This window comes from Temnothorax nylanderi, unplaced genomic scaffold (genome assembly GCF_030848795.1).
Source record: "Temnothorax nylanderi isolate EJ_2023f unplaced genomic scaffold, tnyl_v1.0 TNYL_tig0063_pilon, whole genome shotgun sequence".
Taxonomy (NCBI): Eukaryota; Metazoa; Arthropoda; class Insecta; order Hymenoptera; family Formicidae; genus Temnothorax; species Temnothorax nylanderi.
In genome coordinates, this window is record NW_027249125.1 from 959,309 (window position 1) to 982,854 (window position 23,546).

The 23,546-nt window shown below is 37.6% G+C and overlaps 2 protein-coding genes and 1 long non-coding RNA gene across 9 annotated transcripts in view; 1 reads left to right on the forward strand and 2 right to left on the reverse strand.

Annotated features, from left to right (window-relative positions):
* The window catches only part of LOC139773534 (uncharacterized), a 129,833-nt gene that overhangs the window by 59,574 nt on the left and 46,713 nt on the right, over window positions 1-23,546 (reverse strand). The window lies entirely within an intron of this gene.
* Window positions 10,903-11,742, reverse strand: LOC139773508 (uncharacterized). Its single transcript, XR_011718365.1, has 2 exons — window positions 11,425-11,742; window positions 10,903-11,351 (listed from the first exon to the last, which is right to left on the reverse strand). It is a non-coding gene; the product is annotated as an uncharacterized lncRNA (long non-coding RNA).
* On the forward strand, window positions 20,153-20,986 carry LOC139773533 (uncharacterized). The gene is made up of 2 exons (XM_071708030.1): window positions 20,153-20,309; window positions 20,383-20,986. Exons 1-2 carry the CDS (start codon window positions 20,247-20,249, stop codon window positions 20,878-20,880), a joined length of 561 nt encoding a protein of 186 aa, XP_071564131.1. The 5' UTR covers window positions 20,153-20,246; the 3' UTR covers window positions 20,881-20,986.

Genomic DNA, 23,546 nt, shown 5'->3' on the forward strand with positions numbered 1-23,546 from the left:
TATAACGAGAATAATTAATAATTCTACAATGCATCAATATGTTCCACATTCTTTTGGGCATACGTCACTGATATGGAATTGCCATATGTGCATGCGGAAACGACGTCAGACAAGCGTATTTAAACAGATTCCGTTGATGAATTCCATAGGAAAAAATATATAACAGTCAATTTAAAAAAAGAGGAGAAAAGACAACACAATCATAATTATGCATTTTAAGTTTCCATTTTTCTTTTTAGATATATAAAATAATAATGTGGCTAAATTGTTATTGGCACATTGTAGAATACGGCTAAAGTTTGTGTATAAATTAAATAAAGCACTGAATGAATATATCTACATAGAAAATTACTTAAAAAACTATAATATATAATAGAAAATATATGACATAACAATATATTCGCATTTAATTTAATACGACTTGTGAATAGAAATTAAGATACTTCCTCGTATTTCACCATCTCCGATTAACTGTAACCTTCGATTAAACTCACTCTTCGTCCCTTTCTAAGGGGGATAGTTAGATTTATAGTATTAATTTCACGCATATAATCAAGGCAAAAGTAAAAATTTTCAACTTTCCAAAGTTGAATGAAAAGTATTCGAGTAGAAACGTGGAAACTCAAAATCGATCTCTGCTTATTGTCAGTCTTCTTGTCGAATTGTGGAATATAGCGTATCGTGTCGTTTTGTAACGTCTACATACCTCATACGAAGAAGACAAGCAGAAGATTTTTAGATTCTCCGAATTGACACGACTGCGTCTACGTTTAAATCTCCATGCTCGCTGTAGATCGAATATGTCGGCCGGCATTTCACGCGAGGAGGAGCATTCGACGAAGATACAACTCGTCCTTCACGATAAGCGCAAATGCTCCGCTTAAGCGAGCCCCGACCGACCGAATTTACTCGAGCACGCAGACTCGAGGGTAAATAACAATGAACGTTATTTGCTCTCACTGTCTCGGGGCTTGCCTCACACGAGCCGAGTTCGGAATCATTATCGCAGAAGGGTGAAAAGCGACCACGGGTGTAAAGTCGATTTATATCTAAAGTATATACCAGCACGTTGCAACTCTAGCGTTATCGTATCATCTGTGAGTCACTACTTTGCGAATTACGTGTAATATTCGTAATGATATGTCATTTTGTCTTTTAATAACGCGATCTGTTTCGGCCATTATCCAAAAAAATTTAATTTTATGCGATTATCAATTTAGAAGTAAATAATTTTATTTGCTGCTCGACGTTTGCTTCACACAAACCGAATTCGAAATAATTATTATAGATAAATAAAGTGATGTCAGGTATAAAGTTGATTTGTATCTAAAGTATACATAATATATCAGCATTTCCTAACGCTATTGTTATCGTGTCATTCATGAATCATTATTTTATGAATTACGTATAATATTTGTAACAATATTTTGTCCCTTATTGACGCAATCTGTTCCGGCCATGCGTGAATCCAAATTTAATTTATTCCACCACGTAGATTCGAAAGGAAATAACAACGTAATTTGCTTTCACATTATCAACGCTTGTCTCACACAAACCGTATTCAAAATTATTATAGTAAAAGGGTTTTAGGTATAAAGGTTGATTTGCACCAAAATTTGTACTATGTCGTCACTTTTTGAGGCTATCATTATCGTGTCAAATGTTAAATCAATGTTTTATGAGTTACGTATCTTGTAAAAATAATACTTTATCTCTTAAAAGAACAATGTATTACGACTACTCCAAATAAATTCGTTCAAACTGATTCCGAATTTAAATCTGTAGCGATGCATTTAATTTTTTTTATTTTTGCATCGTATTGCGTTACAAAATATCTTCTGCCTATTTTCTATTTATGGTTTCGGCATATACATACATATACTGAAGAAATTTAAGTATTAATCTGTATTAGTTTATAAAATATTTAACTTTAGAAAGAGAATACAACGAGGCCAAACGCTAAATTTGGAATAGGGGAAAAATAAAAATAAAAAATAGCACCCAACAAATATTATTAATTTTTCTCTACCATAAGTACTGCATTAATTTAGCCCATTATTATTGCACACATGAATAACGTAAAGATCTTGCCTCAATCTTTATCGTTTATAAGACATAAAAAATAGAAATTTAAACAAATTAAATTTTATTTATTACAATCATATTTTATTTTATTCACTTTTTTACTTTTTACTATTTGTTTAAATAATAAATTTGAAAATTCAATCAATTGTAATATATGTATGTATGTTGCACTAAAAAGATTGTCTGAATATTATCATTAATATATCTTCGTAGTGTTCTCAATTTTATTTTCTGACAATCTTATTCGCGCGTGCGAATAAAAGTGCTTGATAAAAAGTATAATAATAATTGTATTAAATACAAAGACAATTTTTCTTTGGCGAAAATAACTCTATTAATGTCACTTTTTACCGAGCTTATTTCATCTGTAAAATATTTTCTATCATTTCTTTCTTTATGCCTGCAAATTTCTCTTGTAAATTTTCTATGTCTGGTGTATCTCACCTCATAATTGCTCCGTCGTCGTCCAGTGTCTCAAGCTCTCTCTTTCTTCTGCTCTCGTTTCTTCATTGCATTCGCACAACATTCATTTGCGAAAACATGATTAATTACGATCGCACAAATTTTAATCATCAAGAATACGATAATTACACTGCACTATGCACGGCGCTTCCGACGTTAATCGCACACGACGCGCACTTTACTACGTCACGACGGAAATGTAACAAAAAAAAACAGTACGTTTCGCACGCGGCGACTGGCAGATGAACGTAGCGACAAAGGGTTTTCAATAAATCATCAATATACAAACGCCCAATTCACGATAATAAATGAATATCAAATAATGTATTAAATATAAATTAACTATCAATGCAAGCTAAAATGCAAGATTAATTTACGATGGTACTTACTAATTAAACGCGACACTATAGTCGACTCGGTGTTGACTTTCCAACCGTTAATAAGCGATAAATTCGGAAATAATTGACGACTTTTCATCCTGCAACGCGACGCGACGCGACGCGATTGATAAAGTTCAACTAATGAACTAATTAAGGCGCGATAAACCGTCTAAAAGTATATAATACTGCAATTCAGCGTTGCGCAATACATTTCGAATGTATAAATCCCGCGAAAAGCATGTATTATTCATAACTCGATATATTGCTTTTCGTTACTTAAATTACTCGATCTCGCGATTTACGTAGCACTCTGCGCTCTCAATCCGAGAATGGGGAACAAATTACATTCAAGTCGGTAAAAATTCGATGTACGAGACGCGCGTGAGATATATTCCGATCCAAGCATCTCTGAACAAACAACCGTCGCTCAGTAAACAAATATCGTAAAACAATAATTTATAACTACTTTCGCGCTTGGAATTTTTACGTCAGAATGAATAAATCGCGCGAAATATCTATCTCGATAAACAGTCGTTGTCGCCTAGATGCAAATTTTTAATCATCAGAATTAATCGCGCAGGATAGTAATCGCCAATTGTTCCTAGAAAATGGTCGCGAGAAATAATGCTCGCTTTTTAGTTAGACGATTCCTAATTCGTCAGATTTCAGGATAAAATTCATGATCTTCCATAACTTTATATAAGCCATATACGTATATATATATATTTTAATATATACTTTATCGTGTATATGTATATATATAGCTGTATTCCTTAAAATGTATTTCGTATTGCATAGTATACGAAATGGAATTCTGCCTCGAATTTTGCAACACAAATCGTTCAAGGAGATGAGAGCGACTCGTGTTACCTGCTCGCTCGACTACCGCGGGGCGAATGATAACACGGCAACCCGCAACCTTGTACAGGCACTGAGTTTGCCGCGATATACCTCCCCCCCCCCAAGGCCGCAACATCATCAAAATGCCATAGCCGATCGTTTTATTGTTATTACGAAATATGTAACGTACCGTTGAAACGGAATAACTGAATATTCTATCCTGCAGTATATAATAGATAAATAGAGTAATAGAATAAAATCGAAAGTCTGCCTCTCACATCTCAAATTAATTTCGACGAATTGTAAAGCAAACCTGGTGTTTATCTGAAGAGTAAAATATGTTATTCAGATGGAAAAAGTATTTGTATAAATTAATCGCTGTTATTTCTCGCTCGGCAAATTTTTATATTAGAGAAATGAAATTTCTCGAATATTTCTCTAATATTATACCTAATCCAATTTTAATGAGTCAAGAATTTTTTCTATAATTTTAATTAAATAGGAGAATGAAATAAATTTGTCGTAAAGATATGGTAATTAATTTTTTCTATTAATGAATAAAATTACACAATTTTATTCCTCTTAGAACAAGAAAATTTTAAATAATAATAATAATAAATTATAAAAAATATATAGGTATATATGATTTATAAATATAAATTATAATTATTTAGTAGATATGTTTTTTAATCACAATAAAGATGAACTTTATTCTTCAAATTTAAACAGAACATTAATTCAATAGTTTCTTTTAAATAAAATAATTAATCACTTAAATTTAATTATGTTTAAATTTAATTTATTAAAACAAGGATTAAATAATTTGCGCATAGCAATTAAAATTTACTATTAATAATCAACTTGTTAATATCAGATTGTTATAATAGTTATATTGTTACGTACAGTATAAGAAACCAAAAAACAAAATTATTATTTCGAAAATTATTGTAAATTCGTCATTTTAAAGTTAACACATAGGTATATTTTCTTTAAAACAAAAAAATTCTTGTCAGTTTTGTATTATTTGAGTGCATTGTGTACACGAATATTGTATAAAACTTCTTACAGAATATTTAGCGTCTCTTCCATTGTCACTGAAAGGATCAGATTTATGTAATGCTGCTTATGCAACTGCATAAAAAAAAGTAGGCTACATCCGAGAGTTAAATGTATAGAATGTCTGATATGCAAGCTTTATCGACGTCTTGCATTTATACTTTAGTCGTTTTACACACGACAAAAAGTAACGCGGTCGAAGGAAACCTCGAATATGAAAATCGAATGATTATTCGGATAAAAGCTCTTTCTGTATTCCAAATTTTGTATTAAGTTGAAAATTTCAATTTTATGAGCTGTTGCTATCTCGAACTGGGTCATCGATTTAATTTTAGTTTATAAAGCTAGCGCGAAAGAGTCGTTCAATAGAAAGGACATTTTTCCATCAGATCATACTTTACAAGCATAGACTGCTATGAAGAAATTTCTTAAGACTATTCGCTGGGATGACCTCCGGTCGAATTTTTCATATCGAGATAGACGATTTCACTCGAGTAAGATATAACTATAAAGTCTGCAACAATCCGATACATTATATTATTTTTCTTTAAAATGTCTTAATTACGAATATCTTGTCGAAGAACACGAAATAAAATGAAGATGATAATATTGATAATTTTTGTGCAAAGTGTTAAAACTGTCAGCGGTAAGTGATGGATGTGCGAAACGCCTGACAATTAAGTGTTAAGATGAAGACCGATTAGGTTTGTAAAAGTCTTAAAATGTTCATTATCGTTATATTAATCTTAAGAGATCGATTTATATCCATCCCGTCGTGAAATAAAAGCTTGACGGATGCGGTTAGCACGTTGAATAAAGACTCGAGAAGAAGTCGTTTCTCACGAGCGGTTGCCGGCCACGTCGTAAAAATGCAGATATCGTACAACGAGACCAGTTTTCAATACGGTATCACCTTATCGTGTAAAAAGATATGTCGTATAAAAGGATAACCGCGATACATCACGACGCCGATCGAATTTCCGGTAAAACTTTGTATAGAATATCGCGCGGGAAAACGTGCGCGATATGGAATTCCGCAAATGAGAAAAGGCTCACTCTCACAGCATCTACAAATAGACTGCGCATTGTTGTGCAAAAAAGATATGATAGAATCCGGTCGTAACAGCCCTTGGGATATAAACATCCGTCCAAAGATCGCGGCTTACTGGATTTAGATTTGAAATTATTTCCGACCCAAGTATTCAGATCGCGGTATTGTGAGTCACAATCGCGAAATTCTGAATTTTCTGGTTGATCCGACCAGAAATTGGAAGTCTTACACAGCTAAATATTTCGCGCAAGCCTCTGTGGAAGGAAATGAGATCGTCGCAAAAATTACTCGATTTATATAATGTCTGAAATTTTCATTTGAGGCTAGCAAAGCAAATGTCTCGTAATTTTAGCGCTAGTAATATTTATGCTACTGTTACTTTTTCACACAGCAGGTAGCAAATTCTAAAAAAAAGCGCAGGCTGAATTCTCGGAGTACGTGTTAATATTTCACAATGTTGTAAATTCGAGCGACAGCGGCGCTGCAAGAGACACGAAATTTCAACCTTGGCTGCAGTAAAGATCTAGCGCATTTAGTGCATGCGACTAGAATTATTGTCGTGTACAGTACATAAAGTAGATTTCTCAGGAATGTAACTGGCGCACGTAGAAGTTTAAAGTGGTGCACATTCTTTTAACGAACTTACAACCGCTGTACTTGGATTAAATTATATGACATTTATTTACACTAATTGTACGAAGAAGAAATGCTAGGAAAAAGTTACATTTGCCCTAAACAAAATTCAACTTGAAATTTATCGAGCTGTTTCCGCGCATGGGCCTATCATTCCTTTTCTCATTTCGTGGATTACCTCATTTTTGCGTAATAACATTCAATTTTACGTTGCTTTACCGTAATATTATGTCGATTCAGTATATATCCATCCACCATTTTACCATCTTTGCGGTAACAAACCCCGTGGCCACTTTCATCCAATACGCATTAAAGGCGATGTTCTAAGAGGTAAACGTCAGGCGATAACGACGACGAGCGACCTTCGACGTGAGAGAAAGATTATAGAGAAAACGAAAGAGAGAGAAAGAGAGAGAGAGAGCGGAGGGTTGCGCCCCGGCAATTCTCGTAAAGCCCGATAGATCGTTCAATAGCAAACTGAGCGGAAAGACGAAATCAACGTCAACCCAACGTATCCAGTCAACGGGCACATAGTAGTCGCGCCAGCGTACCGATATCCATAAACGGCCTCGCCGTCATCCCGCACACGTGCGGACATGTGCCGCGACTGAGAAGCAGAAGAATGCAAGTTCGATTTTTCAAGAGGTAGCTAAGATTCACGGCAACGTTTCCAGAAGGATAAAATGAATTCAGCCAGGTCGCGAGACTTGCATGTAAAGTAAACCAGACTGCTCGTACTTATTTAAGGCATTTTGAAAACACTTTACGTGGAAGAACTACAACGACGCTTTATCGTACATTACAGCGTTGTGTCGTATAATGAGTTTCAGGAAGCCATGCTCGAGAGCTTTATTTGAATGATTTTTTTTTCCTGACTTTTGGAGCTCATTTCTTTCAGTGAGAAAAGAACGTGCATCGCGCATATTTTAAAGCCAGAAATTTGCGATATAATTTATTATACTTCTTTTTTGTGTCGCGTAATTTAGGTCACCCGCATAAGGTACTTCTCGCGGCGGAATAACTAAGGAATTCTCCATTCCGTTGATCGTATCTTCCGCACGAATGGAACCTGCTCCTTATTCGCGAAGTACGGCGCGACACATCTTCCGAGCGCGAGGGTGCACACTTGCGGTGCTCGAATGCATTCGTATGTCGCGTTTGGGATACGGAGGACAGTTACAACCGACGCTCGAGAAGCGTCTTGACTATTGTTAGACACCGCGCCTAACAGAACTTATGCATCTATTTAGTACCGCGCCATTGTGGCGGTCCTAAGAAATAGTTATGTCGTACCTACACGCGGCACCTTGCCGTCTTATTGCTGTTGCAAGACACTGATTGCGAAATATGGGTCGTTTAAAGTGGTCGGGAAAACACCCTCGGAAGGAGAACACCTTCGAATATAGATAGGGTGGTATAAAGACTATAAAGCGTCAAGATTCTAAAAAGTATCGAAAATGATGCTTTGTCGACAAAACGTTTCCAATAAAAATTTCTAAGGGGAAAATATGAACGTGTAACAGACGTTCTTTATGGCGTGAGCTTTTCACAGAGATATTAACGTCATCGATATGAAGATTGAAAATTATAATATAAATATAGATTTACAAGATATTTATTTTGTCGAAATACCATGTACCAGAATAAAGTATTAAATAATAATTAGTGGAACAAAATATAAATTGTATCGTAAATTATCGATTGTTTTTACGATTTTACTTTGATGCTTTTACATGCATAATGACGAAAGAAATGTAATTATATAAAAAGAGATTAAATAGCTCCATTTGAAAAATATCGATGATGCGTGTCACGTACAGTCATATTTATTTATATATTTACTATATATTTTCTTGCGGAAAATGTATATTATACAAAATCCTATTTCGTAAAATTATATTTTCTCCTTAAAACTGTAAAATTTTTATTTTGCTCATTCTTTTTTACTTTTTAATTTCAATATATTCAAAGAGATGAAAGAGATTTGATTTTTCCTAACTTCGTATATTTCGATACGATAGAACACGATGTATCATGGGATTATATATATATAAACATCCGGGAAATCGAGAATTAACCAAGAAATCCAAGAATTCTACAAAACGGCTAAGGATCTTAAAGGATGTATTAAAGTCAAGGTTCTCGGAATTGGTTCGTCTGATACGAAGCGAAAAATTAAATATCTAATATTCTCTAGAAAAGTGTCGCTCATATTTTATGATAAAACGAATGCATCGACCGTGAATATCGATAGACCAACCGCACTGAAGCGTTCGATAACTTAAATATCTTCGCACGGAAAAAAATTCCGCATTGGCAAGCGTCGTTACTATCTTGTTCTCCCTGCTGACATTTCTCAACTATATAATGCTATTTGTAGCCCTCTTAAATTGATTTTGCGTTATCTGCTTGTGTTTCCGAATGCGGAAACTCGGAAACGTCGCAGCAATCTGTACGCAAAAAGAGCCCGTAATGAACATCGGGTTCAATAAATCGATCGGAATGTCGAAGTAGCAGAGTTCGAGACCTAATTGTACGGCACGTATAATTATCCTCGAAACGTGTCGACGGAAAAACAAACCTGATTTTGAGGATCTTCTCTCTCACTTTCTCGCTAGGAACCGATTCGACGTAATGTAGGTCATTCCTTCATCGTGGATTGATCATTTAACGGAATTCTTATCCGGCGGTAATGGCAGTATTGAGACAACGCGTAATATGAGTAATAGTTATTCGCACGTTTGGTTTATAGAATGGCCAACGACCATTCTATATATCCATCAATGGCAGAATTTGCCGTGATAAATGACATCCGAGGTAACATCCCGAGGTCTTCGTCCCGAAAGACGGCTTATGATGAATGATATCTTTTCACGCGCTGGTTGAACCGGGTTTAAAGAAAATTTGTCCGTCAAGAGGCTCTTAATCCTGCTTTTGACGACCTGTATAATTCGCGATAAAACCCGCGATACAATTGTACACGTAATTGTAAACGACACGTTCCGCGGAAATAATCTCATTTTTCATTCAATCAAAACGTGATTGTAAATATCGCCTCGAGTGAAAATTATAAACCTGTCACGCAATCAGCGTCACGCGATACACCGTCACATAAACGTCAAAACACGCATAGTTAATTTTGCTGTCATTATAATTTTGATCGTAAGGTGTCATCTAAATTTATCAAACCCAAACATTTAACGACCGAACGAATATTAAGCGAGATAAGAACGCATTATTTGTCGTCCGATCCCGGTTACCTTCCTCGAATGGACGGCAATAGATTAAATTAGTAGCGCGACAGGTCGCCACGAGCGGTTCGCTCGGGATTAAAAGTGATGTTGCCGGTGGTTTCGCGCTGAAGGCAGCGGCCCATAAAGGATTAAGCGAGGAATTCTCTGGGAGAACGGGAAAGAAGGATAGGGGGGAAATTGCGGCGATTATGAGACGTAATTCGTCTCATAATAAGACGCCATTGTTGAAGCAACCCCCAGGTAGCCGCGTTACGTATGCATTAGCCGAGACGAGTAGTTTGCATATGCAGGGCGGAGCAGCGCGCCGACACGTGTGCACGATCCATCGTTTTCCGTGACGTAAAGTGACCACACGCACACCCACACACATACCCAAACGCGCATCCACACAAAAAGATACACGTTCCTTCGCGAGCACCGTCGTCGAGTACAACGCACTTCGCACTTCGAGCCCCCGTCCTCCCCGCGCGCACGCACATATCGTTACACCTGGAAACCACCCTCGAAACAATGCGAACTGAAAGTGGAGGCGAGTTTAAAAGGGGTGCGCCTCATTGTCGCGTCCCGCGAGGACGCTAACATGCGGCGACGAGGGAGGATACCTCCCGCCGCCGCGCCGTAGTAATTATCATGTCGCACGTGGCAACGTAGCCGCTCGTGGCAGTATCGACTGATCCGAGGAAGACTAAAGCGGTAACGTCCGGATTATTGATCAGGTACTTGGAAATTACCAAGTTAATTAACGATAACAATTAAAAGCTCACAAGGGAGATGAGGTCCGTCAACACTTCGTTATTAAGAAAAGCAGTATTTGTCGAATAATATAGAAGCGAAAGGTAGCTCGATTTGTGATGCAATAATATATCGATATAATTTATTGCTGTGCATAGAAGTTTCCTAGAACCTAATAGGTTAAGAAGGTACGTTATAATAATATGGATTTTAATATTACACACATCACGAGAAAGTTCTTATAAAAATACATCTCTATTAAAACCGCTTACTTTTTTAATTACTGAATATTGTATCGGATATTTGCAACTAGTTTTCTTTCAAAAAGTTTGGGAAATTATATTTATTAATTATATTTTATATATTTAAGCATTCGATATATATTTTTATTGCTATTCAATTCAGATACTACTGTCAGTGATAATTTATTTTATTAAGTGCACAAATAATTATTATATTATTATATTATTATATTATTTTTCCAATAAAATCTTAATATTTCGTCATCGTTTCCTTCCTTGGTAGTTTTTGCATTTCTTATCTTGATGCAGTTGTACTCGGGATCTCGTTTGCAATTGCCGTTGTTGTACTTATTGTTGTGAACCTCCTCTTAGGTGACCTATTAGGGGCCCTATTAGGAGGCCAATTAGGACCTGGCCTAAGTCGGTCTAGGAACCGGAACCAAGAGATCCGGTCAAAACAGATCGGTTCTTCGAAGTCCGACCAGTCAAAATGACCCAATGGAATTGGGGATTGTATTATTGATTCCAATCGATGCTGATTTGGCCGATTATTAGATGCAATTGGGCTGTCTGGTGGCACGCCATTTGGGCCGACGGACCAAGGACCTACTCGTCCCTTTGCGCAGAATAGTACGTCATTATTGCCCAGAAATTCATCAATAAGCGATCATGTTCAAATTAAGACTTACGGATTGCTGGGCCGTGGCGCACACCACGACCGCCAAGACCATGAAGACCACTGTTATTTTCATCTTGCTATCTTGCGCTGCTAATGCTTGCATTGTTAATGCTTGCATCGCAGTGCACTAACGATATTTATACCGCGCCGCTGACTAACGATCTGTTTGTACGCGTCTGTTTTGTCACTTGCGTAGCCGTATTCTACTGTCAACTATATTCCATATGTAACGAGAACAATTAACAATTTCACAATGCATCAATATGTTCCGCATTCTTTTGGGCATATGTCACTGATATGAAATAGCTTCCTAGAACTTAATGAGTTAAGAACGTACGTTATACACGGGAAAAAAATGTTGTATCAACAGCATCATTTTTTGTATCAACAGATCAATCGTGCAATCGTGGAAATAATAACGATATAAATGCGCAGAGAGTTTGAAGCCGCGATGTGTGATTTTATTGCGCACCGCGAAATTGATATAAACTGTTCAATGTAGCGTAAGGGCGTCGGGTAAAGTAAATAATTCATGGTACAACCTTTTCAATGACATGTTGGCTGAAACGTGATGTCGCGCGGTAGCCTAGGATAAAAGTGGTGATTTGTCCCAGTGCATGATGTGCACTTCCGGTACACTTCACACCCCAATAACTCGCTCGCCTGTAAATTTTTCCTCCTCGACGCACGGACGCAACGCGACGCGACGCGACGCGGAATTTTATCCGATATATAAGCAATTTATGGGAATGGAGCTCTTCGTCTCTCGCATGGAAATTTGTCACCGAACGCCGTGTTTTCAGGATAAAAAAGGAATATGGATCGCGAGCATTCCGCCGAGCTCCGAAATTATAAATTGGGAGACGTTTAGAACCGCGAGAGATATCGCGTCTCCGCCTCGAGAATGACGCGAGACGAAAAATGAGCTCTATTTCCACACGAGTCGGAGGCGCGAGCATACATTTCACATCCGAGGATACCGCACGCTCGACCGCACGCGAATATATTTCGATCGCTGCGAATTAACGCGTATACACGAAAAGTATCACGTCGCGTGGTCGATGTCGCTAAAAGTTAAGACGCAAATTCACTTGCTACAGATGATCGATATTTGTTCGGTTCCGTCACGTTTGCGAGGCGGACAATCTCTTTCGCCCCATCTCTTAAGCTGTCAGTCTCGAACGTCTACGCGGATAACTCTCTTCATCTGTCCAACTAAACTTTGTCCAACAACGGAGCTAACGCGATTTCAGTTCGCCGCGAAGTGTCCGGAAGGAAATCTTGAATAAGTTTATACACCACGAGGAGAAACTTTCTCAGGTTTCCCTGCATAATGTATGCGGGACATAGTAACATTTTCTCTGCCGGAGTGTGTTGTTTGTGGGTTGAAGCAAAATTGAACATCGAGTCTCGACCCCCGTAATATTCTCATTCATTAGAATCCCTTCGCGAGAATCTTGTCGCGTTACATGTTTGTCCGTGTCTAATTACATTTATGTAATGTCCTACTATATCTGCACACGTTGATTAACGTGGAAAATGTTTCAGGCATTTGTGTATGTAAAGTATATCGTAACTTTTATATATTTTTGATAGCAGATCTATATTGTATACTGACAAATTCGAAATTCTAGACACTGAATTACGTTGAAATACATTGAATGGTTTAGAAACTTTAGAACATCGATCGGTTTGATTTATCGTACTCTGCTTTAATCGCCTCTAAGCAGGAGATAAATGAACAGTACGTGTACTACCTGCTCTCAATTCCAATAGAATCTGAGTTTGATAGGAACCCGCGAACTCCATTCGATAGTCACGCGAGAGCAATAACTTTTAAGATTTCGAAAGGATGATGATCACTACGTCCTCGTCCTTTCGAAAGGGACAGTTGTTTCATAAGATAACCGGCAAAAAAGCTACTTCACTATCGGTATTAATCGCGAAATCGTGATTGATGAGCCGAGAAAAGATGGCTCACAGATTCCGTATGAAAAATCTTCACCTCGCTGTCAATGTGTCGACTATGTTCGAAATCGGTGATTGATGAGGTTTCAAAATGCGAATTTAGAAAATACTCACAACTAACCGTCTGAATTCACGACACAAGGAAAGAGACTCGAAAGTAGACTTAAAAGAGTCTTGCGTAAGGAAAAAAAATTGTATTCTTAATAGCATGAATTCTTTTCATAATACAAGAAAAAAATTAGTATATTGGCTTTATTAATTATTAATATATTACTAATGTATAATTACATATATTAAGGAAAATAATCCAAAAGAATTGCTACGGAAACGTGATACAGAAGACCTAATTTTTCTTTAAAGTTTACAAGCAAGACGTTCAGAATTTGCTCTCAATACGAGGTAACTGTATCTGTTCGTCTTATACATTCCTCTTCTCCTCTTCCACGCGCTCGCTATCTCTTACGCGCAAGTAACTCTAAACAGCTAAGTCAATAGCTCGAAATTTACCGCCGGCCCTCCTCTCGGAGCGAACATGAACACGTTCAAAAGTTCTCAAGAACGCTCCGGCGCGCGCGGCGTATCGCGAAGTTCAGCCTCGGGCAAAAACATTTCGAATTTCGCCGCCAGTTCCTTCCGTGTCGTCGCGTCTTTTTTTCAAGATCTATTATCTGCTACACGGTTTAGAGGCGATAAAACGCACGACTTTCCTCGCGATGAAGCGTTACGTGACGTCGAGCAAGAAGTCTGGGGCTGGCATAACCGTATAGTACGTTCGCTAAGGAAGTAATAACTGCGGGCCACTGGTTCACGAACTTGTCCACCATGTCTCTCACGTGCTCAACGTGTATACGTATGCTCGTACTTTGTAAATGTCCTTACGCAAAATATATATCTCAGTCCTGATGCGTTGACCTACTTCTATCGAGCACCAACTCCATTCTGCGGAATTGTTTATTGTCACGCCCAAGATTTTATTAAATTCCACAACGCGTGATTTCTATATTCTTTTTCAAATAATAGAATCCAAAAAACTGTGTCCGGCGTCAAAGAAAAACATGGTGAAATGGACAGTAACATTGTTTGGAAAAAACCTGCATTCTGTTAGTATGACGCGCGTTGAACGTACAAATATAATCGCGCGATTCATATACGTAAAAATAACACAACGCTTTATTGAAACAATTTCGGTTTCAGTAGTCGAAAAGAAAAATACTTTTTCCGTGTGTGTGATACATGAAATGTTCATGTTATCGTTAACAGATTTGTAGGAAAAGAGAAATTCCTTTATTTTCTACGTGACCTACAATGTGATTGTAAATAATTAGTACGTAATTATCACTGTTTTCAATTTTTCAATTTTTTTTAAGTATTATGTATTTTATCCGAAAAATGTTGGTATTTTGATTTAAAATAAAATGTTACTAATGTAAACGAAACTGAAATATTATAACTTTATTTTGAAAATAAAACCGTCTGAATAATCGTTCCTTTCATCAATATTCGATATTATTTTACTTTTTCCTCTAATAAACCGGTTTCGTGACAAATAGCTCTTTAACAAATGATTGGAAATATTCAACAATAACAAACCATTATCCATACGGGTTGAAAGTTTTACGACTTATATATGATATGATTTGACGATCTGCCCAGGGATCATGAAATTGGCATAATTGTATCTGCATTCAAGAGAGAAGAAGCTCTCTATAGATTCTTTGTAGGGAAGAGAGAGCATCTATCTCCCTTTCCTTTGTAATTTTTTGCTTCCGAACGAAAAGAGCGAAACAAAGCTGCGCTCGCACTCTGAAAAGCCTCTCGCGGTTTTTCCCGCCCGCTTTTCTTTTACGACGTCAGAGCGGTCGATGAGGACCTTTCAGATGGAATGAGATTTCTTCGACGTAGAAAAAGTGGCGAATTTAGGCGACAATATATATCAGTAATATATTACATCTTCTCTCACTTGACCTCAGATATCGACTCGCTGTGACTTTCCTTTTATGCTTATTACTATCGAGAATAATTGCATCATTTATATCGGCAGCAAAAATTACGGAACGTTCCCGACAAACAACTGCGGAAACTAAAAATGTTGAGATAGGGTATATTTTCTTTATATAAATGTATATATGCAGATAGATACTAAAAGTATCTCTTTCTCACGATATTGCAAAATTAACGAAGCAGAGACTCAATTTTAGCGAATTATAATAACATCATCAAATTTTAAAATACATTAATTTACGTATTATTTAATTTTAGAAGTGCCGAATCTTACAAAAATAGTTATCATTTTGCTTCTATTCTCGGTTAAGCCTTATTTTAAAAAAATCGCTGTCTGTTTAAAACGAGTGAGAAGCGTAACCCGAAGGGTCCGGCGGTACATCAAGCAAATTACGTAAATTAATGTTCTCTCAGGTTGTCAGCGACATACATTTATACGTGTAAATAATTAGCGCTAAAAACTTTCGGGACAAGTGGCCTATTAATGAAAAATCTGATATTTAAAGCAATCCCCGCCGGGGCTTCTTCGTTACAAGAGCCGTGTAATTCGTTGTACAATTCGTCTCCATTACACGGTATGCATTCGCAGTCAACCAACGGCGAAGGACAAAAAAAGATTACGTGTGTTATATCGTGTGCGTCCGCAGCTACAGATAAAGTCGGCGCGTGCAAATGACCGTACACGTGATACGCGCGTCCGCACGCGCTGCGTGACACGAAGCCACAATTTACCAACCGCATTTCTCCACCGTTCTCGTGCGCCATATCGCCGCTATACACACGAATTTCTACGAACTGAAATCGTGGAAGATATATAACGTATATCTCAGTTTTTCGCCGAATTAAATGTCGGCTTTATGCATAATGCATATCGCGATATTTTTAATGTAACATTTCTGTCTCGCTGAACGCCAATGAAATTTTCCGTCATCGATCGCGCGCCGCTATTCGATATTCGTACTCAAAATAGAAGTGAACCTTGACATAAGAAACCGAATTTGGAAATAATAATTGACGGGGGGGGGAGCCAGTGTTTTCGATACAATATCTTCTCCATTACATTTCCTACCTAAAGTTAGAAAAATGGGAAAAGTAAATGGAGAACTTAGATGGAGGTGTCGAGCCTCCATAAAAGGGCCGTATAAAACTTAAATATAATATAACGATATCAGATACGATAAGAGGGATCGGATACGAAAAATGTTTGAGCGACGTTACAATGAAGAAAAACTCGATTTTCTGGCTCTCAGGAGCAGGTTTGGGATTTGTGCGAATTTTTGCATCGCGGTGGGCTCCGCATGTAGAGCTCTCGCATGACATTCGAATCATCTGGGAACACCTAATCTCTGACTAGAGTTGACTGGCAGGCACAACGCCTCGTACAAGATTAGGAACACGAGCGTCGTAACACACGTCCACGTCAATTGGCGTAGCTCTCGTCGTTAAGGGATTTAACTTCGCGCACGTTTTCCCCGAACGCTTTTAACCCATTATATCCGGCGCAGTTGGAGTTCCTTTTGTCACAAGCCAGCGGCCGACTTGTGGCCAAGTCGAAAGATACAGAGGGTTTCGCCGACGTTTATGCATCGACGCGTGTGATAATTCGTCTTTCAGTTGCGGCGAGGTCGTAGGAAGCATAAACGATGTTTCACGCATTTCTCCTATTTTCGTAAGCAGAAGATATGTATACAGCTTGCACAATAGTAAACAAGGAACTCCACTTCTATACGTTACACGTAAATTGCAAACCCTTTGATTTGAACTTAAAGGGTTTGCAACTATGTAATGAAATTGTCTAAATACTAAAATATTCTCGGGTTTAACAAAGAATAACATTAGTTTAACAAAGGATAACTTTAATAGACCAAAAGAAAAGCAAACATTTTTTAATCTAGATATGTATGACTGTATAACACATTCTATATTAATATAATTAAAGATATTTTGTTAAAATTTGGCCAAAATATTTTAAGAACATCTGGATATATCTATAAGGTACTGCAAATATAATGGCGTTCGCGATGTAACTCAGGCTGTAGAACAATAAACCCTGCGGATAGGTTCTAAATCCGTGCCTCTTGGCGAATTAAACCAGGAATCTAAATCGGTCAGCCGACCGCAGAGAACACCCGGTGCTGCATGGATCGCTGAATAATTTCATGTCAGTCGTTCTAGTCTGGAAATGAGTGACCTTTCTCGGAAATTATGAGAGAATTGTGTGAAACTTTGTTATGCACGGCAACCGTGGCTTCTATCTTCCGAGTGTGTATCAAAACGGGATGTTATTCCTACTTGCAGCACGCTTTTATCATCGCGCTTGCTGCGTGGCAAATTTGGTCACGAGTTACACAAATTTTCAATGCGAGATCGGGCTGAGGTCGGTATCCTTTCAAATAAGAAAGATATAACCAAACCTTCAAAGTATTAAGTTTGTATTAAGCCTGCAGCCTGGCAAGTGTATATCGACCGGATATGCAAATTGCCACCCCTATGCGCCAAGTATAAAATTTCAAAGTAACAAGGCAAATAAATATTTTCTTCGACTTTGGACGGTCGCGAAAACTAGGTAAAACGATCAAAGACGGTGTTTACCAAGATGCCAAGTAACCCTGCGAAATAAGATGAAGTGTCAAAGTTCGCGCCTCGTTTCCATTCCTCTAGCAAACGCGTTGGTTGGCGAGAAACGCGCAACCAGGGCGCCGATGCGTACTTCAATGACGATACAAAAGCAAGCAAATCGGCTAACGTTAAGGTGATTATTGCGAGTGTTTGTTAAGTCCACTTAAAACATTAACATTACCGCGGAAAGGAAACTTTTGATGTAACAATTGCCGTTTAAAGAGATAATATTAGACTATGGCGCGAGAGACAAGGAAGGTTTACATAACGCTTATGTATATAGTAAAACTCAATTATTCTTGTTACCGATTGTTTTCAAAACATCTTCACGCCACATTTTATTTAAAAAAAATATAAATCATCGTGTGAGAAAGCTTTTCTACGGCTATGGTAAGCGGAGATTAAGTTATCTTTCCCTCTTGCGGTGTAATTGTATAATTATATTATCACAAGCGTACGATAATCATAACATATTTGCCGCATTATCGAATGTTGCAACAACTCTCCGGAATTATAACGATATTGTCGAGTTAGATATACAGCGAATTCATGAGAGAATTCCTCTCCCGGTGCAAGTTAATGATGTTGCGGGAGTTCTGACAGCGACGTAATCCACGAACTATAAATTGTGCTGCGAGCTATGAGAAGTGGTTACACTTTTCCGACAGGGAATAAACATCATTAAAGTTAATCTAGAGCATCGTTATCGGAAAATTCGACAACGGGCTCTCTTATAATTTTCACTTTACACTTTGCACATACGTTGTCGCGTTTCGATGCTAAAACTCTAAAATTGCACACGTCAAACTGAAATATTTGGCGCGATTCCGAAATATGTCGTCAGATTTCGCAACTAAAACTGATTATCAATTAAAGAAAATATTACATTTTTCTCATTTCAGCTGCGAGATCCGCCTTTTCGCGTGTCTGCTACAAAAGGGCACTCGGTTTTTCCTGTTTCAAATATCAAGATCTACTGTCCTACTTTGTATAGAAAGGCACTCAGTATTTCTTCTTTCAGATAAGACCTTTCTCATAGTATTTTATGCAAGAAACTGCTTAGTGTTTTTCAGTTCAGTTATCAAACGTTTCATTCTCGTATTCTCTATGGCAGCGTACTATCTATTTCTCAGGTCAGTTGTCCAATTATTTTCCTTTTCCGATAGTCTATTTGAGAGAATATTTTATATTTGTGAAACAACTCTCTATCTCTTCTCCTTTTATATTAAAAAAAGAGAATACTTTTTAATTAAAAAAACATTCTATTTTACAACTTGTAATTTTGCAATCTACACTCACACGCACATAATTTCATTCTTTTTCTAAATAATTATATCTAGATTAAAAAAAATCACGTGGTTAAAAAAAACGCGGAAAATAATTTGTACTTATTAAACTTAAGATAATAAAACAAAGTATTCCTGTAGTTAGTATGTATTATATCATTCTCGGATTTCGTTTTCAGGATATTTCAAAATCAGTCTCCTTTAAAATTTATTATCTGGCCCTTGATATTTGAATGAGAGCTACAGCAGACGTTAAGAATTGCGTTATCTCTTTACCATAAAGTCGATTAGATGTATACGGAAAAAATAGTAAAAATTGAGAGAATATAATATATAAATATGAATTTTTATAAACACAAATTCTGGGAATTTAATATCAATTTCTTCCTTTAAACGTTCTTCTCTCTTCTTTCCTCTCTCTCTCTCTTTCTCTCCCTCCCTCTCCCTCCCTCTCCCTCTCCCTCTCTCCCTCCCTCTCCCTCTCCCTCTCCCTCTCCCTCTCCCTCTCTCTCTCTCTCTCTCTCTCTCTCTCTCTCTCTCTCTCTCTCTCTCTCTCTCTCTCTCTTTCTTTCCCCCTTCAGACACAAGTAAATCTATTACACAAAGCTATTAAGTTAATGTTGCAGACATATCATTCCACAGTACGTTTGCAAGTTAATTGAAGAGATGCTTAACGGAATCTATTTAAATACGCTTGTCTGACGTCATTTCCGCATACACGCACATATGGCAATTTCATATCAGTGACATATGCCCAAAAGAATGTGGAACATATTGATGCATTGTGAAATTATTAATTATTCTCGTTATATATAGAATAAAGTTGACAGTAGAATACGTTTACGCAAGTGGCAAAACAGACGCGTACAAGCAGATCGTTAGTCAGCGGCGCGGTATAAATATCGTTAGTGCACTGCGATGCAAGCATTAACAGTGCAAGCATTGGCAAGATAGCAAGATGAAAATAACAGTGGTCTTCATGGTCTTGGCGGTCGTAGTGTGCGCCACGGCCCAGCAATCCGTAAGTCTTAATTCGAACATGATCGCTTATTGATGAATTTCTAGAGAATAATGACGTTCTATTCTGCGCAAAGGGACCTTGGCCCATCGGCCCAAATGGCGTGTTATCAGGCACCCCCATTCCACCTAATAATCAGCCAAAGAATGAATTGGAATTCATGGATCCATTGGATCCATTGGGAATAATCCGCTCTTTCAAGTCTTTCATTTTGAGGATCCAGTCCCTAGGACAACCTGGAAGGATCCCAACAACATCCGGAAGTGCAGATATAAGTGCACCAAGTGCACTAAGTGCACCAAGTGCACCAAGTGCACCAAGTGCACCAAGTCCATTTGGAATAATCCGCTCTATTATTCCAAACAAACCGCCTTTCATTTCGAGGCCTTGGTTCCTACGACCTGGGTTAACCCCTGGAAGGATCCCACCAACATCCGGAAGTGCAGATATAAGTGCACCAAGTGTACCAAGTGCACCAAATGCACCTGAAAGTGCATGGCCAACAAATGATGACCAGATCCCAGGAATCCCAAGAGTTCCACCACAATTTGCACAACCAGCACAACAAGGATAAGAAATACAAAAACTACCAAGGAAGGAAACGATGACGAAATATTAAGATTTTATTGGAAAAATAATATAATTATTTTTGCACTTAATAAAATAAATTATCACTGAGAGTAATATCTAAATTAAATATAGCAACAAAAATATATCGAATGCTTAAATATAAATAAATATAATTTCCCAAACTTTTTGAAAGAAAATTAATTGCGAATATCCGATACAATATTCAGTAATTAGAAAAGTAAGCGGTTGGAGATATATTTTTATAAGAGCTTCCTCGTGATGTGCGTAATACTAAAAAACTAATGTAAAAAAAATTGCAAAATTTTAGACCCTGCAAAGAGGTAGTTCAAATTTATTGTCAGTCTAATAATCGTTTTGTGGAAAAAAAGACATGCTTAATAGCGTAATGTCAAAAATTTCTAGATATGTGTTGTGGATCTTGCCCCTTATTTACTGCAAAGAAAAAGCGTACTAAACAAAATCGAGAAATTCATTGAATCTTTTTGTATATTTGTAAATTCTAAGTGCAACAAGACCTTGTCCTCATTCGAAGGAACAAAGCGAAAGACTATGGAAATCGTCTTTTCGCAGTGAAGAGACCTTCAGGCCCTATACGCACAGCTGTATCCCATTTTCCTAGAATATTGGATTTCCTGGATTCACAGCGTACGGAAGACAAGCCATGGTCACACTCAGACATTCCGCAATTATCCAGATCCGTGCCGGTGCGGATAGACGGGACAAAACCAGCAACCTGCGACCACAATCGCGTCCTAATTCTCCCGGTACGGCTTGATTAATCCAATACCTGTCGGTGCTTATTTCTAGCGATTTCGCAATTAGCGTCGAATTGCTACAACGATTCTCGCCTCACCGACTAGTCGCCACTTTGTTATCGCATCCCTTTCTTCCTATCACCTGCAATCTACAAAGCGTGTTCCCTAAGAAGGAGTTAAGGCCTTGTTATTTTAAAGGCTATTTCATTTAACGTGATGCAACAATTGCCGCACAAAGCGACTGCTATGCTCGAAACGATTGCGTGAACAAGGACTAAATTCACAGAAGATCAAAACGAGAGCCACATTGTGCTGATAATTGTTTCGTAAACATTTTGAAAATTTTCAATGTTTTATAATAAGAATCAACAACACAAATTTGGGAATATTTCTTGACACAACAAAACTTTTCGGCATCAAAATGATATGGTGATCCTAATTTATCGCAATTTGTCAGTAATGTTTTACTTAGCCAACCTATTCACTTTTTTTTATAACACGTGCGGGAAGAGAAGAAAAGTCACGAAACTTCCAATAGTAATAATTAAGAGAACAGCATCACATGTCGAAGCCACAGATATTTCATTAACGTTATTAAATGATCCGTCGCAAAGTTCTCGACAGTGTCTCTTAGCGGAAGAGCACTTTGAGAGGACTAGCAGAATTTCATTAATCAACCGCGCCGATAATGGCGGTGACGTGTCAAACAATGGTCAGCTTGACATTGGCCACGCCCCGATCAGAATCTCGTAATTACTCCTCGCTCTCCTAATTAACCTAGATTAAAAGTACATCAATGTGATCGATTAACAAGTGAATAAGCAATGAAGGTATCGAAGTTACACTTCTTCTTCGAAAACAATTTTTCCTGGAAACTACTTCTTATAAATTAACGACATACGTTACTCCGCGCTTTTTTAAATTGCCGCTCGAAGTACCTACCGCAGTTCAAAAGCTCTACATAATTAATTCCATAACTTGACTTTCAAAGTCAATAGGAGTCTCTACAAAATTTATAAAAAGCGTACAGTAACTAATGCAAATATTTAGAGATTATATTATGTGCGTATTTTATATTATTTTTTTTATCAACAAAAATTTATCGAATTAGAAATATTTCAAGATAACGTGATGACTAAATATTTAATCCGTGCATAATTCAATTATGGGACTAAATCACATTATTTTTTCCGCATCGCAAAGAAAGAATTTGAATTCACATTAAATATGAATTAAGTAGAATGATTAATAGCGACATTACGACGTGGTACCGTAAAGAAACGTGCTAAATCAGTTAGGAAGACCGATGTTCGGATTCGAGCTGGCGTAGCACGTTCGCGTTCCTGGATCAAATCCAAAAATAAGTTTGCATGGACGGCTGCGGAAAATTTTATAACGTCATTTATTTACCAAACATTGAGCACCAAACGGAATCATCAATCAACTTTCGTATCGCGGTCACGTACGGTACCATCATGCTTACATGATTTCCAGTAAACAAACTCAATTTTCGTTATGTAAAACGCGGTATAACTCTCGTGGTTTCATCAACCCGAGACACGAACGAGGTGCGACGTAATCGCAAACTGACCGGGTAGTCAACGACCTCACGACCTGTGCGTTTATTAGTTCGTCTGGACATGAACCTTGAGCCGATTTGTCACCCCGCATTATCACCCGGCTCGTTCACGGTCTGCTTTGTATAACGAATTCAATTCATGTAACCGTCGAGTGATTAACCCTTTAACCGATTGTGATTGCTAAGTCGATCGCCGGATTTACGAGAGATTCGGCAAGAATACTCAATTTCCCAGACAAAGAGTATAGTCATTGAAAATTCAACGCCTGGTCTCAATAGAAAGTAAAACGGACGCTTCAAAAGAAAAAGAGATAA